General features: G+C 40.1%; 1 protein-coding gene across 4 annotated transcripts in view; it reads left to right on the top strand.

Annotated features, from left to right (window-relative positions):
• The window catches only part of ephb2b (eph receptor B2b), a 124,062-nt gene extending 106,272 nt beyond the window's left edge, over positions 1-17,790 (top strand). Inside the window, exons 8-16 of one of the 4 annotated variants that reach the window (XM_039612392.1) lie at positions 1,294-1,402; positions 2,803-2,867; positions 4,612-4,725; positions 4,843-5,090; positions 8,567-8,782; positions 9,204-9,353; positions 10,979-11,172; positions 11,801-11,956; positions 13,068-17,790. In XM_039612392.1, the coding sequence (XP_039468326.1) occupies positions 1,294-1,402; positions 2,803-2,867; positions 4,612-4,725; positions 4,843-5,090; positions 8,567-8,782; positions 9,204-9,353; positions 10,979-11,172; positions 11,801-11,956; positions 13,068-13,176 (1,361 nt within the window). In that variant the 3' untranslated portion in view covers positions 13,177-17,790. Of the gene's footprint in view, positions 1-1,293; positions 1,403-2,799; positions 2,868-4,602; positions 4,726-4,842; positions 5,091-8,566; positions 8,783-9,203; positions 9,354-10,978; positions 11,173-11,800; positions 11,957-13,067 lie in introns of all 4 variants that reach the window. The other 3 variants (XM_031733250.2, XM_039612391.1, XM_039612390.1) reach the window with 3 other exon arrangements.
• The last annotated feature ends 64 nt before the right edge of the window (positions 17,791-17,854 follow it).

The following is a 17,854-nucleotide window of genomic DNA, read 5'->3' as shown; positions in this document are numbered from 1 at the left end:
TATGAAAAGAAAAAAAATTAGCTTTTTTTGTTTTTAAGCTTTCAAGTAAAACACAAGGTACTGCGATACCTTATCTTTGTACTGTGATACAACTAAAGATGAAGAACAGACATCAGTGGAATTGTTTAATTTTAGAACCAAGCCTGGGTTTTCCCCCTCTGAACATCATATTTCCTGTGCCTGCGGTGCCGTCTTCAGCCTTTAATACAAATATCCTTGATGCCGTGCTAATGATACAGGTATCAAACTGTCTCGTACCTGTAAATATTGTGTAAACAGAGATTATAACGTGTGTGTGTGTGTGTGTGTTTGAAAGAAGACGAAAGGAAAAATGACTAACAAACGAAAAGTTTTAAAAAACCTAAAAAACAGAAACTACTGTGCTTGTAACTATATTTTTGAAACTGGGGTTTCAAAACAAAAGCACAGATGCTTTAATTAATTGTTAAACTGTATCCACATCAAAGTTTAAAAAACAAATACAATTGTACAGAGAAATTATTACATTGGTGAATTCTCATCAGAGTTGCAGCAACCTATAATAATCCAGCACATTTCTTCAGACATCAGCACACTATCAATCACTTGCACTAACTTTATTCTTGATGAATGATTGAAGACTCCAAAGAGTTTATTATATGTTATTAATGATTTAGGCAACACTTCTAGCCCCACACATCTTTGTAAATAATAAAAATAAATAATACAAACACGGTGTAGTTGTAAATAACATCTTGGTGGTGAATATTGTTCATTAATAAATGTGGGTTTTTTCTACTACCACCTACATTACATCGTATTATGAACTATTTATGAAATGCCATATACTGTATCACAGGAAAAGCTGTGGGGAACTCACACACCCATTTGTCTGGAAGATTGCAAAGTTGTTTATCATTCGTGGTACTCAAGAAAAGAATCTGGCGCCGTGGCTGTGTGCACATTCAGTAGCTGGTTTCCCATTTTTGGCTGCCTGATCAGTCTGGGTCTCACCCAAACATGCTCTCTCTCCTCACTTCACACACTTTCTGCCAGATGATTTGTCCATATCTGTGGCATCTGAACACATTCACTGTGCTTTGGAAAATGGTGCATGCAACCAGTCAAGATGCCAAAATGCTCATCGGTTCACCCAGCCGTATGTTTGTCTGTCACCCATTGCTCCCTCCATATGCAGTGGCTCAGACGCTTGCCCATATGTTTCAGCTTGTGACTCTGCGTGCGTGGGTGTGTGTATTTCTACATGACACATGTTTATCTGTGTTTATCTATATATCTTTTTTCTTTCTACAGAGGAATACAACACCAGCATTCAGGAGAAGCTGCCTCTCATCATTGGCTCAGCAGCTGCTGGGTTGGTGTTCCTCATCGCGGTGGTTGTCATCATCATCGTCTGTAATCGGTGAGTCAGTCCTGGCACAGAGTTTATTAAACTGCTCGCTGATATAATGTCTGAACAGGCTTGCAACATGAGCACTTTTTATTTGTTGGGTTTTTATTAGTAAGCTTACTCGGGGTCATGGCTTCATAAATGTGATTTTGCAGCGATGAAAACAATTTGATTAACATATATTAATTCTTAATAAGTTCCAGTCTCGCAGCAGCAGAAATAATATGTAAAAGTCTGGATCTCTGAAATTAGAGCTCTTTAGATGCTCACGCTCAGACGGTGCCAGAGGTTTATAATGCAAGATTAAGAATTCAGTTCTCATTATGGCCGCTTAAATTAAAAGTGTAGCCATCCACCTGTACAGCATTTTAATTCACGGAAGAATCGGCAAGATGAATTTTTCAGTGTTCTATAGAAGATTTAACCCATTTTTGTTTTTCTTTTTCACTATATAGGCAGGCTTTTTTGGTTAGACATATCACCGTCATAGATTGTGATGACATGCTGTAGATCATACAGTGCAAAAAAGATGAGGCAAAAAGGTTTCTCACTGATAATTTTAACAATGGCTAAGAATCTGATCTGATGCGCCATATATTAAGTTAAGTAAAGTCTGTAATACTAAAAACTTGCTCAGTGGCTAAAACTATGATTTTAATGATGAAACAGAATTTTAAAAATTGTTTTTTCATCTAACCAAAGTATTATCTTGTTAGTGTTTTTTGTTTGTTTGTTTGTTTTGTTTTGAGCCAGAACTTAGGGTGGCGCTCTGAGATATCTGCTTATGGTGACACGCTTAGTTACAAGTTGGATTCATAAACAGAAACGTGACAGATGCTAACAGATACTCGATTTTTAGAGCACAGCACTGGAGCACAGATTTCTTCTTTTCGTAGCTGAATTTGGGGATTTTAACAGTCTATGAGGGATTAACTTGTTTTTGGTGAAAGTGTCAAGTATTTATTGGAAGATCTGTAGTAATTGGCAATACCTGATATTTCTGTATTTATTTTTCTGTGAAGAAGACCTCTGTCATGTTTTGTTTGAAGAGTCTCTGTGATGTTACCGATTACCATACAAGGTTATCTAATTGAAAATTGGTATTTATGTGTTTACCAATAACCACCACCCCCTATTATCGTTATATGAACTTGGGGCAGGAGGGAGAGACATGCAGATTCATGCAGCTGCCCAACTGTTGTGTACTGGAAAGAAAATCGAATTAGTAAGACTGCATAGCTGGATACTTTTCTCAGTACAGCAAAAGGCTTCTCTGCTCACCAAGTCCTGGCTTGCAGGAGTTGGTATCTCCTCAGTTTAGGTAGACCTGGGGGTGTTTGATTTGTTTCTCTCCTCCTCCCTGCTCCCTTTCCTTGAACCAGTGCTAGAGTTCTTTGTCTTTCCCCCAGGAGGCGTGGCTTTGACAGGGCAGATTCAGAATACACAGACAAGCTGCAGCACTACACCAGCGGCCACAGTGAGTAAACCACCACTCCTCTCTGCTTGCGGTCACCATTGTTTCCTCCTCCTGCACCAGACACACCTGTCTCCATGACTACCATGTCACATAGTCATCTCCATGGCTATCACTCAGACCTCATGCCGCCACACACACCTGTCTCCATGGCTACCACCTTGCATGCTGGTGTCCTTGGCTACAGCCCTGCACAGCACCCCATTATTTGCTCGTCCCCCACTTTGTTATTTGGATCTGCTCACTCAGAGCCTGGATTTAACCACATCAAAACCAGCGTTCCGTGTGTGTGTGTGTGTGTGTGTGTGTGTGTGTGTGTGTGTGTGTGTGTGTGTGTGTGTGTGTGTGTGTGTGTGTGTGTGTGTGTGTGTGTGTGTGTGTGTGTGTGTGTGTGTGTGTGTGTGTGTGTGTGTGTGTGTGTGTGTGTGTGTGTGTGTGTGTGTGTGTGTGTGTGTGTGTGTGTCTGTACTGTGAAACACATTTCATAGTTAACTAAATCCATTGTGCCAGAAATAGGTCAGTCTCTACTCACGTTAAGGCCATTAGCATGCTAATGCACGTGAGTCATTTGTCATTGTTAAAAAATTCAAAAGACTCTGAATGAACGAAATTACTCAATGATTTTCTTCGTTTTCAGGCAGTACAATATCATAGGGACAATAATGCAGAGATAAATCTGTGAAAAAGGACTGAGGAGTAATTTCACCACTGCTTCATCTAAGATCTTAAAGCTAATCTGTCTCTTTCCTGCATGATTGGAGAAACAGAGGTCTGTTTTGAGCTCAAGTTTATGACCTAATCTAAATTTGTTTATTTTATTTTGTAATTACCACTCTGCTTCATCTTTTTTGTGTAAAACCCTCTGTGCAAAGGATTCTAGTTTACTTCAGTTTCACTGTGCTAGTGAAAGGCTTGGGTATTTCACAGCTATTAACATCAGAAGCCAGTGTGCCTTCTGTCCTCACACCAGTCACAATTCAGACTTCTGCCCTTGCTCTTGGTGGTCTTTGCCATCGCATGAAGGTGGTCTGTTAAACAGTGCTACAGCTTGGGAAGAGATTTTAGGGTTTAGTAAAGGGGGTGGGTGGTTTCCTGGTAAGATCGTCTCCATCTGTTCATCTCTGCACCGTGTTTCTTCAGCGTTGTGTGCCAGGTTTTGAGGCAGTCTGCTACCTCGGCTAGCTCTGCAGTGGACCATTAGTTCAGTATCCATTCAAATAGCCTCTGGCTTGATGTGTAGGTATGAGCTTAATAATCGGATTTAAAACTTGGGACACTTAAGTCCCTGAACGCTTAAAAGCCACCTTAAGCCAATTTACCTGGCACTGGGGCTTAGGATAGCCAATTTATTTCTCGGAGTGGGGCTAAGCAATTCTGATATATGGTCCAGGTTTCTTTCCTGGGTGTTAATGGCACTATGACTCACAGGAGATTATATATATATTTTAACCTGCCTTGTCATAGGACTGGAGGTACCATGTCCTTGCTGCCTGAATAGCCATGCACGGTAGCCATGAGGCACTACTTATAACCTCTATTTGTAACTACACTACCGCTTCCATCTTTCAACCTTCATCGCTTGAATGTCACACCAGAAATCCCATAATTGTACAGGAGTGTGTGAATGCAAGGTGAATTGCTTGTTAATGTGCCTCACTGCATTTGGTTGTCAAGCCACAGCAGTGTAAGCATGACCACAAGAATCAAATATTATAGCTGTACCTTCCTTTTTTACAAGTGACTCCAGGAATGAAGATTTATATTGATCCGTTCACATATGAGGACCCCAATGAGGCTGTGAGGGAGTTTGCGAAGGAGATTGATATATCCTGTGTGAAGATTGAACAGGTCATTGGTGCAGGTAATGGAAAAATCTGACTGAAACGTGGCCAGAATACGACGCAATGTTTGCTGATTTCTAAATAGGAGTTGATGGAAACTTTAATTAAACAATTTTTTCTATGCAACCTCTTTGCAGGAGAGTTTGGGGAGGTGTGCAGTGGAAACCTAAAGCTTCCAGGTAAAAGGGAGATGTTTGTGGCGATAAAAACACTGAAGTCTGGCTACACAGAGAAGCAACGGCGAGACTTCCTGAGCGAGGCCAGTATCATGGGCCAGTTTGACCATCCTAACGTGATTCATCTGGAAGGTGTGGTCACGAAGAGCAGTCCCGTCATGATCATCACAGAGTTCATGGAGAATGGATCTCTGGACACTTTCCTCAGAGTAAGTGACTACATGTTTGCATTATTTAGCCTGGGTCTCATCCATGATAGATTTTTTTTGTCTCAATATTGCGTCTGTGATTTAGTTGTCTTCTACAAATTTTAATTTATGTGGTCTACATAGTACTAAATGAGATAATTATTGCACTGATTTATGTTTGCTGCTAGTTGCATGGTTAGCCGTATATTAATAATGACAAACTGCCAGTAAGCCAGACTGACTTATGAAACTGAAAGCTCTTTATTGCAGCTGTTTTGCTAACAGTAACATTAACTTCACACACTGACAAGATGAACTGCTTCACTGCTTTGAAGCTTAGAGGTCTCAATTCAGGGCTTTTATTGTGACAAGCCTAAAAACTGATGTGATGGTATTAGCAGAATGAGTTTTTTGACAATAGTGTCTGTTACACTAGACAACTGCTGAGTTTCCTGCTAACTACCTGTCAAAAACTGACAAGAGGCAATCACCCCTACTATGATAAGAGCATATTATTATCAAGAAAACAAGTTTTTCATTTTATTTTTTATTTTACTTGTTATGCCAAATCACGGAATTAATGCTAATTAGCTTCACTTCAGTAAATTTACCTCCAATGGTTGTTGAAGAAATGAACAGTTGTCAGTTTGAAATTTTTTAGCATCTCCTGATTATTAATGCACTGCTAATTACAGTTTGTGAAGTTCTTCTCAAAATGTAAAATTGCAGCTTTTGCATTTTGTAAGTAGGATGGTTTTCAGATTGCAGTGTTAATATGAAAACATGAATCATTCAGCCATATTAGTTTGTTGGTTATTTAGATGCATGACAAACAAGAATACTAAATGGTATTTGCACATAGACACGTGCACGCAAACGCACACTGACAGTTACACAAGTACTTCTCAAATAATTTGATGTCATTTATGCACTCGTTTTTTCTTAGTTCAAGGAAATATTATTCATAAAATCTCTCCAGTTTAGTCAGTGAGTTACAGTGTTCAAAATTGTTCTCATCAATCATGCATCACACACACTGAATGTGTGTTCACCCCAACACTAACATTTTTTACTCCGAGTTTCTCGTCAAAGTGAAACCAATAATAAATATAGAAGCATTTTAAGGTAGACTGCAGCACTGTCTGTGTACTTTTCTGTTTTTCTTGTCTTTACCTTTGTTTACTCTTTCTACTTAATATGCTGCAATGTGTATGGATGCACATACATATCAGATTATAGATACAGAGACCCTCCCACCCACCACTCCTTGACAAGAAATAAGGACTGCTCCCAAGATTTTTAATTTTCATAATCTTAACCAGAGAAGGATATTAGAATGAGGCAGGCATGCTCTGCCATTTACAACCCCCATAAATAATTAAGATACTTTGCTAGAGTTAAAATGAGATGTCAGATGTTTAAAAATGATACTGGCTATGAGATGAGATATCAGACAAACCTTTACCATCTGTCTTGGGATGTGAGTGAAATAAAAATGCATCTTAGACTAGTAGATTTGTATTTTTTATATGGATTAATCTAGCCTTATTGCTTAATTTCCATTTTCTCAGTGAGCACCAGAACCACTGCCTTTCTTCTTTGTTTCCTATGGTATTTTTGGTTAATTATTAACTACCAGAGAACAGTCTCGATCTCTTTAAATGATATCCACCAGTTTAACTTTCCTAGGCCAAGACTTAAGAAACAAACATCCAAGCTCCTGTCAGCATACTGCTCAGACTGGTTTCAAAATCTTTATTTGCATTCTGCCTCTGACCTCTGAGAGGGAAAGGATCGTCTCTTTTTGGAATTTGATCTTGAGGCTCATGGTGTTTGTGTATATTTAGATCTTTGCTAAACATATTTGACAGCACATTGTACTCAAAGCAACAGGGAACGCCTGCAACGCCTCATGGTGACAGTTTATGACAACAGTTGCTGACAGTGTCAAAGCCTCCGAACATGGTTTGTGTCTTCTCTGAGGTGATTGGTGGGCGGTTGTTTAAATGGTCACTGCAGTGAGCTGCCTGCAGGAGGACTGTCTCCCCTGCTGCTTTCTGCAGCAAACCTGCAGCAAGGTAGAGAAAGGAATAGATCGATCAGAGCTGGGGGTTGTGTCTGCAGCTCAATATGAGGTGAGAAAGTACAAAAAATGAAATTCTGTCTCTAATGTGAAACACTGCTTTCATATCAGTCACACTAGACCTTCATTCACAAATTCATGGGTATTACTTCCAGTTAGTCTGACCCCAAAGACTTTGGAGGAATCTTTCCAATTAAAGTATATGCAAACATAGCTTTCAGATGAGGTGGCACTGTGTATTTGTGAGAAAAGTTTCATGAATAATGCATTCTGCTTAATTGCTGTGGTACACAAGGAGGAGCAGCTTGACGTGAGGAGAAGCATCCACTCGGCTAATGAGCAGCAAAGTGTTTGAAAGAGAAATGGGCTAGAGGAATTTGGCTGTGCTCTGGGCCTTGTTTGCCTGCCCTTCCAATTCTACTTCTTAGCCTTTTTGTCTGTTCACACCCGGCTCTGAGCTCCCATGCACCATCCTGTGGAATCTTTTGTTTTCCGGGCAACGTGGTGGGTGGTGGGGAGAGTGCAGGTGTGCACAGTTGGAGGCACAGCTGCACCACTGCTCCAGACGCTCCCCACGTATGGGGTAAAGCCCTAACCAAACCAGGGCGGGGAACAGCTGTAGACTGCCAGCCAGACCTAGCTTAGTCCTGCCCGTCCGTGCTGAGCCGAGTTGTACAAACCCAAACATTGTCTTCAATGTGTTTTGTTAAAGGAAAGCTAATACGTTATAGTAACTTTCTACGCTGACATTATGGGCTCGGGTTTCAGGCAGATCTATACATGTTTTTTTTCTATATATAATCTAACTATATTAAACTAAAGTGTGTATTTGTAGCACATTTTTAGCAGAGTGTGTGGAACAGTTAAAAGAAAGAAAATCACATTATTAACATTTTCATCTATGAAAAAAGAATGTTTAAATTGTATGCAACAAAATAAAAGCTTTAAGCATAAAAAATGTGACATTTCAACACCACTGCTCTTCATCACCAGTGGTGCTTGAAATGTCACATTTTATTTGGTGCATCAAATAGATGATGCCTGTAGTGTATGAGCACAGCACCTGTCCCTTTTGGATGTATTTTTTTGACAAAGTCCTTTTAGGTATAGTCTTTTTGAGTCTCAAGCTGGACACACACAACTTTTTCTTTTAAGTTTAATAAAAAGTTTAAAAAAAGTTTAAGGCAAGACAGTGAAACTTTTTCTTTTTTTCTTTTTACATATATTAAACCATGACTGATGATCCCGAAAACACATTTTTTTAAACTTGGTTGAGAAATGACAAATCTAGAGATGAATTTGCACTGATGGTCTAACTGTATGCACATATTGTCCTGCTGTGAACCAGAATTTCTCCTCTTTATGAACCCCTCCATGTAATACGCGGTTGTAACTCAATATATCTCTTTTACAGCAAAACGATGGGCAGTTCACAGTGATCCAGCTTGTTGGTATGCTACGCGGCATCGCCTCGGGCATGAAATACCTTGCCGACATGAATTATGTGCACCGTGACCTTGCTGCCCGAAACATCCTGGTCAACAGCAACCTTGTGTGCAAGGTGTCAGACTTCGGCCTTTCACGTTTCCTCGAGGATGATACATCGGATCCTACTTACACTAGCGCTTTGGTATGAAAGAATCAAGTCTTACCTTCACCTAATGAGACACGAGACACACAAACAGTCAATAAAACTGTGTCTTCTAAACGATATACATGATTTTGCAAATGACCACGTCTGCTGCAGGCAAAAAGTTTTATAGGTCATTTTAAGGGTTAAGTCAAGCTCTGACGTGCATACTACAGTGCACTCCCAGACTGCTTTCCCTATCAAGACAAATATCACCCCTTCACCTGTTCTTTACTTCCTCTCTCTCCAGTATTTCATGTACCACACTTTCCTCCCAGGGGTTTTGTTATATCCATCTCCCAGTTTGGATTACCATCAGCATTGTTGCCATGAACAGTGTCTCTCTCCGGAGCCAGGACACTGTGACGGTCAGGTTTCGGTCTTGCGTCTTTCGCTGAGGTTGTGCCCTTTGTGTTCATAGGGAGGGAAGATCCCTATCCGATGGACTGCACCCGAAGCTATCCAGTACAGAAAGTTCACCTCTGCTAGTGATGTGTGGAGCTATGGGATTGTCATGTGGGAAGTCATGTCCTACGGAGAGAGGCCTTACTGGGACATGACTAATCAAGATGTATGTATTTAATTTTTGCTGAAATAATTTTTAAATTGGCTGTTCTTAATTCTTTAGACAAAGTTCCCCTCGAAACATTTTAAATGAGGCCTTACTACGGGTACATTTTTGGCTTTCTGAGTTTCATTACAGCCTCAAATTCCTTAGAGAGGCATTTTGCCATCGTATCTGCTTTCCCTTAGCTAAACAGCAGCTTTCACACATGGGCTTTATATGAAAATTTCCCCGCACTCGCCACAGAGACATAATCAGATCATTTGAAATGCACAGCCCTGCTCAGTGGACAATTTCTGCTCTTGACTGGAGCCTCCATTTTCTATCTCCCTCTGGGTAGTGGAGGGGAGAGCAAATTATGGGGAGAGAGATAATGAAAATAGTTTCAAATTGAAAGTGAGAACACTAATGTGCTAAGAGGGACTGAGGACCTCAACAGTTATCTTATTAGCAGCTCCAGATAGTGTTTCTGCTCCATCGGGGTCCTCGTTTGGAGGTCTCATGAATGAGATTAATCTGGGTCTGAATGGAGCTTCTTTAATGGTCCTGATAATGAGCAGGGGATTGGGCATCCTTGTCACAAGTGTCCTCTGAGTTGTTTCACTCTGTTAACCGTGCACCACCTCTGTGTGCTCCCTCGACCAACAACATCCATGGCACACGTCAGACACATATTTAAGGTGGCTTAATGGGGAGAAAGCATTAAATACATTTTAAAGGCCGGAGATTAAGTCACTGTTGGCAGAGTGTAAGGGGAAATGTAAAGCTGTTGGAATAAGGTTTACGTTCCTACTGACCTAACTAGAGTTTCACACCTCTTCAAAATCTGAATTAACATTGTGAATTCTGTACAAAAATATTCCACATATATTATATATATGGAATAACTGTAATTAAAAGTAATTTAAATATTTCAGCCATTGCTTTGCACACTAATGCACAAAGTAATGGCTGTAGCAGTTCACTGCTTAACTGATGTTTTCATTTAATCAGAAATGAAAGCATCAGCGCCAGCATTTACTTGGTGTTAGATGTGGCTGTGATGAATTTTTACTGTGGATGGGTCATTACTCTATAAAGCTAAAATAATAATAATTAATAACTGTATTTGTTAGGGAAATATTGAGAATTCTTTTATTTTTTTAGGCGTGGGATACTACATCGTTAAAAAATTAAATTGATTTAATTTCCCAATAAAAAGCAGCTGCTTCTTGTAACTTTTCAAAGTTTTATGAGCCATTATTTTGGCACTCTGAACAAAGATACTTTTCTTTTTCTCTAAGTCTTAGAAATATCAATAAATACATGTAAAGTTTACCAAAAAATAAAAATGTAAATCTTTTGTTTTGTTTTTCCTTGTCCTACCTTACATGATTTTATTTTCAAAAGCACTGCTGCAACTAACAATCTAATAACGTAATGTATTATAGTATATTGTCAGACAAACATCCATACTTTCAAATGTAGCCCATGTAATTCAGTATTTTAAACTATCATATTGTTATTTATAATAAAGGAAAGATGTCTTCACATCTTCCAGAATTGGCTCTTAAATCTCTTCTCCCTAAAAATCAGTTTCCTCTTTGTAGAGCCTCATAGCGGCCCTTAGAAATCTGTGTCTCCCCCTGCAGGTCATCAACGCCATTGAGCAGGACTACCGGCTTCCCCCGCCCATGGACTGTCCCAGTGCCCTTCACCAGCTCATGTTGGACTGCTGGCAGAAAGACCGCAACAACCGGCCCAAGTTCAGCCAGATTGTTAACAACCTTGACAAGATGATCCGTAATCCTAACACACTGAAGGCGATGACCCCTTTATCTTCAGGGTGAGTGAAAAACAGATTTTGTCAATGATAGTATATAAGCATCAGAGTTTTTCTCCATGAAAAGACTCTGCTCTTTCTAAATTTGTCCTCTTGCTACAGTGTCATCCACAGCACCGTCAACTTTTGTCTCTTGTTTCCCATGGCGCCGAGCGGTTATGTAAATTAAAGCCTTGGTTTGATAGATCAGATCCTTCCCACGAATGCTTCAGGCAAATCCTCGATTGAAGCACTTTCAAAATTTTCAAAACATTTGAAGCGTTTCTGCTCTGGGTGTTAGTTTCCTTTGAGAGCCAGGGTTTACTGATTTCCATTATCCCCGTCTGTAGTTTAGTTTGTGGTGAACTGCAGGACTAAGGGCCAGATTTTCCACACAGACTGAGTGAATATATTGGCTCCCTGAAGCCTATCACTTCATTTGGAAAATACCCTTTATGAGGAATCACTTTGGAAAATATTGGTTCATGGATAAGGCCGGTGGGATTTTTGTAAGTTCCGTCTCACATTTTGAAAATGTAATGTAATAATTCATCTTTGAATCATACCCAGGTGGTCTAGACTGGCTTTGATGTTCAAACTGCCATTTTGTATTATCGTTGTTCTTAACGGGCCCCGCTTGTGTCCCCTTCAGTGTTCATCTCCCTCTCCTGGACCGCAGCATCCCAGACTTCTCCAGCTTCAGCACTGTGGATGAGTGGCTGGACGCCATCAAGATGGGCCAGTATAAAGACAGCTTTGCCAATGCGGACTTCACTACATTTGATGTGGTGTCTCAGATGACCATGGAGTAAGTGCTGATGATTGCTGGTATTCTGGATACGATAAGGAAAAAGAAAAAAAAAAAAAGATCACAAGAAGTGGGTTTGCTGAGTCTCATATATCCCTAAAACTCTGCCTCTGGCCTGTTAGAAAAGACGCAAGCACTGCATGTAATTAGCAGATTGTAATAATGCAGTTGCAAGGCTGAACCATCGGCACAATAGCTCAGAGCTATAAAATCACCCTTTATTCTCTGCCATGTGTTCAGCAGGCCTCTCTTTGACCTCGCTTTAAAGATTTAGAGGAAACATCAGAATGTGGGGTCGGTTTCATGAAATACTAGGAGAACAATTACCCCAAACGTATAAAATAAAATCTTGTTAAGAGTGCCACATGTAGAGAAATGGATAAAAAAAAAAAATTGCTGTCAGTGTATAACAGTATCACATGCCTGACATTGTTTCACAGAAATGTTGAGCTTCAGTTCTTTTGAAGAAAACAGATGGTAATGGGTAATTCAACAACTGTGATTACTGCTGAGACTTAGCAGTAGGAGAAAGAAAACTAATTATTTTATGGATAAGAAACACATTATAAGCAAGTGATATTTGGGGCCGAAGCCTTGAGACAATGTGGGACTGGATATTTCAGCAGGAACTCATGATCTTTGTAACGGATGTTCTCTATGGTAGACTTTAGAGAAAAAACTTGTTGCGATTTTGGCATTGTATACATTCGATTTAGTGGTGAGAGACAGCCAGAAGACTTCCTTTACAATAAAACTGACATTCAAGCTTTATTTTTGTTTTATTTCTAACCTCAGTGCATGGACACACAACTGTGTCTTGTCAAAATCATTCATGCTTTTGTTCGATTACTGTCAAACCATTTTTTCATACATGTGTTTTTTTCAGTTGTAATGCTTGTGTCATGTCTTATGCTGTCATATTATGCTGTGATATGTGGTGATATGTTGCTACCAATTTCTGACTTTTTTTGGCAAATGCCCGTTTGTCTTTTAGATGCATATTGTGGGTGGATGGAAAGATTGAAAGATAGATGGAATAATAGGTCGTGAAAGCCTGTTTTATAGCCTGTGGTAACATCAGCCTAACATCTGCTTCTGTCTGGACTTCCAGTGACATCCTGAGGGTTGGTGTGACGTTAGCAGGCCATCAAAAGAAGATCTTGAACAGTGTCCAGATGATGCGGGCACAGATGAACCAGATCCAGTCGGTGGAGGTTTGACCCGCCCAAGTGGAGCAGAGGGAAAAATAAGGCGGTTGGGATGCAGGGCTCTGGGTGCAGAGGATGGAGTTGATGTTTTTTTTTCTTTTCTTTTTTTTTTCCATGTGACAATGTGTCTGGTCTTCCCACCAGACTGCCATTCATCTCCCATTCCCTTTTCCACTTCCCTCTCTGCTCCTCCTATCCCCTTACCCTGACTCTCCCTCCATCCTTGGGATCATCTGTGGAGAGTTAGGAATACAAAAGTCCTTGTGAAGAAGCATCAGACCGCCCACAGCCAATCCACCTTTAGAGCCAGAAACATGGGAGGTTAGACGTGACCAGCAACGCATTTTTCAATCTTCCACCTTTTTTCATTGATGTTGTTTTATTTTTATTTTATTTTTTGGGGGGGTTTGCTTGTTCTGATCATTTTGTAAAGAATTTTTTAAACAAAAAAAAGAAGAAAAACTGAAAAAGGAAAGGAGTTTATCTAAATTTATAGATGATATAAGGTTGAACACTAGATGAACTGAGTAGGAAAGCTACCCTTTAAAAGGGCAACAAAAAAGAACACAAGGAAGAGTTGAGGAGACTGCCCTCAACAAGGTCTGGATTTTGGTTTTTTTTTGTTTTCGTTTTTAATTTTGGACATTGTGCAAAAACACAGAAATTCTCTGTGGTTTTCTGAAAGGCAAGGTGTGGAGGAGACAAGGTGATCCGATGTGTACACCCAACTGTTTCCCCGGGAAAGATGATATAAAAGAGTGAACTAGACAACTTTTGCCACAGACAATGTCAAAAACACTTTCAATCAGACTGACAAACAGTGAAATCAACACTGAAGAAAAAGGAAAAAAAAAAATCTCATTGCAAGTAATTTTCTATATTGTGTGATATTTTGTGATGAAGACTCCCTCTCACCATGCTTCCTCTCACTAAAGAAAATTAAAGTGTTTTTTTTCCCTCACAGCCTGCCAAATAGAAGTATTTTGCACCCCAATCATGATCCTGTACTGTACATATCAAATGCACATGACCTGCCATAAAACGGTGACTCAGAGATAGCTATTGTAATTAAACAGTTCAGGAGTAGAAGAACTGATTGCAAAGGTGGGGGTCTTGAGTTTATTTGCTTGATTTTTTTTTTTTTAAGCAAATTGAATTCCTGTGTAGTCGTACAAAAAGAGACAGGTTATACATTAGAATCCACATGCATTAAGTCCCTGTTATAGCTTCCTCCCTCATGTTCATCTCCAGTGCTGTGTGTCCGCATGTGCACATGCATAACACATGCACAAAGAAGCAGTCGCTCCCGAAATGTCGGGACTTGTTTGATAGCATGCTGAGTGAGTGCTTAATTTCACAGTGCTTTGATTTGCTGCAATTACTAGAACTCTGTTTGGTAAGAGCTTAGATTTGACACACTTTACAGAGTGTAATGCGTCTGCATTATATTCGGTCTTCTTCTGCCAGTTTTCTTTTTGTAAACAAATTCGTACATTTTTTCCCCTCGCACACACAATCCCACTCATGAATAGACTTTTCAGCGAGATGTTGACTGAATGGAAAAACATGCAATGCGTTGTATTAATTTCTCTATTGGTATCAATGAACTGCTATTATTACTTTAAGTTTTTTTTTCTGCACTGAGTCTACTGTGTGACTCCAACAAAACACTCTGGATCTTCCATAAATGCTTTGAAATTATTTTTGAATCATGTTGGTGCACAAAACCATGTAGATAAATGGCAATTTCATGTAACAGGCCTTGGCTTTATTTAATAGACAGTATATGCATTTATTTTATGGTTTCCTGTGACCGGTACTGTCTAATAAGTTCAGAGCACTCAGTCATTGTTTGTGTTGTGGTCAGTAACCTGTTGGAAGGGTTATGGGGGGGAAAGATGGAGTGTATAGCAATGCAGTCATTCTCCAGCGATGGTGAATGTTGAATCAGATGGGGGTTTATGTACATAGCCACTAAATGTTATCAGCAGTGGAGAGCTCCCACTGAGCTGCGCTCTGAGACCTGACAGCCAGACATGGATGTCCAGCTGTGAGCCATCGGTCAGATGTGTCTGGTCACAGCGGGGCAGCCGCACCCTGATCACTGCTGCTCTGTCCAGGCACTGATTCCTTCCCCGTCCTCTTGATCACAGACATGCCTGTGGGCCACCTGTCTGCCGCTTCCACTGATCTCCACACAGTCGGCTTCCAACAGTTGTCCGGTTTCATCTTGGCGATTTTAAAAGAATCTACAGCAGCAGGCGAACTGCCACTCATGCGTGGGGCAGTTGTGTCATGTCTTGTCCTAATGCTGCATGCCACTGAGTATGAGAGTAAGATTCCTCCGGACCGGACAATGCTTCCATGTTTGCTTGCACCAAATCCTCAGATGTAGACAGGAGTTCCCGAGACAGCTTTAGCACCAAAGCCCCTCTTAAAGAAAGTGAGAAACCTCAGTTACTGCTCCACTGTCGTTCTACCTTTCATTATCCCTGCCTGTCCAGAGAATTTAAGGCCAAGAGTGGATGGCGGTATTTTCATTCTTTTTCTGTTCTATGCTCTGCTTGGTTATTTTCATCTGCGGTACAACACATCGAACAAATATTTCCCTGGAAGCTTTTCATAACATATGAAACTGGAGGAGGAGACTCATGAGCTGTTAAGTCATAGCTGAGAAGCGAGTGAGAAGTGATGCTGTGACCTAAATGCCACTGATGCCAACATGTAGTCTTCTTTTTTTTCCTAAGTTTTGATTATCTTCCCTTTCCATTTCCCAATACTTAACAGCTCATCAGTTTTATTTAGTTGAGGCTGTACGTTCTCATGGTACAGCAAATATGCTGTCGTCAGGAAAAACACTTAAGAAATTAGACTCGAGTATACACAAGGCTGGTGAGGTTTCGCTCCAGCCCCATTAAAGCTCATTCAGATGCTTGTCCTTGGATGCTGCCAAGACTGTGAGTTATTAATCAAGCAATTATCCTTGACGTTAGCTTCAAGGAAGTACCTAAAACAGGGTGGGCAGACATGCCGCAGCGGTGGAATAGTGCTGAAATTATTCAATTTCTTTTGGTCCATACTGTCTGTACTTCTTGCAGCTTAGAGAATTCTTTTTCTGAAAGTTTGGTTTTGTTTCATTTTTCATTTCATATATTGGAGTTTAAATCTTTCGTTTGAATTTGGAGTGTTTGGAAATGCAGCATGAAGTGTCTGCTCTATGTATCTTATGATTCTCGTGGCACAAAAAAGTATTGTTGCAGATCAGAGCAGTGACCAGCGAACCCTTATGTTCAACTTCTAGGCTATTGAAAAATGTATAGAAAATGAATTAGTGATTCAGCTAGTGCAGTTTTTATGACAGGCATGTTTCTAAAAGAATTTTCACTCAATGTGATTATTCTTTTATTGCCTCTGAAATCAGACTGAATATTTCATTTAAATGAAATTACTTTTCCATTTTTGTAAATGGTTTTCACAGTTCAGAAGTGCAGTAGTATATATCAGAATATTCAATCACTTGGAAATTTGATGACTTGTAAATACAGAAGGGTCTTTGTGCTCTTTATTTTATTCACTTGCTTATTTTTTCTTTCAGAGCAGTTGCTTTTTACCATTCACCTCCCCCACAAAAAACCGCATGTATGAGTACCTCAACAGGTGTAGTCCTACCGCAGCAAAAATACGGCATCTACACATGCAGACTCCAGTTTCCCTTGTTTTCCTATGGGTAGTAAAGTAGATGCAGTGTGGTGGTGATGCCAGTGATGGTTTCACACATTTTGTCTCTGCATTTTTCAGAGAAACATGTTGTACTTTCTCCTTTTACATCTGTGAAGAAAAGTAAAACCACTCAGCTCTGTCCTCACCGTGTGCCAATTTTTGAAGGACGAAGAAAAACCGTTAAGCCTCAGTGTTACAGTTACGCGACCGTGTGCATAAACACGAGCTGTGCCAGCAACTGGGCTGCATATGGACGCCACCTTACTACAGTTTGGTCAGACCTTGAAGTCTAGCTCCTGTTGTGGCAGAAAATGGCTCCTCTTTAATGGCTGAAGACTGAAGTACCAGAGCGCCCTCTACTGCCGTGGTGGTCAAATGTATCTCGTTGGAGTGACATTTTCAGGTCCAAGTAGTTTGCGAATGCTGCAGCAGCCAGATTACCAGTGTTTAGGACATTTCAGAAAGCTGCTGCTGATGGACAAATGCTGGCTGCTGCTCAGAGCAGCCCTGTGTCTTTCCCTCAGTTGAACAAACTTTTCTTCCAGTATGGCATCCTGTCACTTGTGTTGCCTTCTGTTTCTCTCACCCTACCCCAGTCCCTCACTCCACCACTACCACTCTGGCTGTTGGTTAGTGCAGTCAGGGGATCTCTGTGTGCTCCTCTGGTCTGTTAAAGCCTATATTATAGACCAGTGCTGGTTCAGACCACTGTGACTGATGTGGGAGATCCTGTATTTCTGTATAAATGTATATTGACTGTAACCCTGTGAATGATGTAACAATTTCATTATTTGTAATATTGTCATTGGTTTATTTTCTAAAAATGGAAAGCCCAACTTGACTCTCCTCAATAAAAAAAAAACACAAAGAAAAAAAACATCTGTAATAAAAAGAAAATGTCGATAAGGTTTTTTTCATTATTTATTGATTTAAAATATCATCATTAACAGCATTTTTAACGTCTGTTTTA

Source organism: Oreochromis aureus, linkage group 5, assembly GCF_013358895.1.
Source record: "Oreochromis aureus strain Israel breed Guangdong linkage group 5, ZZ_aureus, whole genome shotgun sequence".
In the NCBI taxonomy this organism is placed as follows: Eukaryota; Metazoa; Chordata; class Actinopteri; order Cichliformes; family Cichlidae; genus Oreochromis; species Oreochromis aureus.
This window is presented reverse-complemented; position numbering and strand designations above follow the sequence as displayed.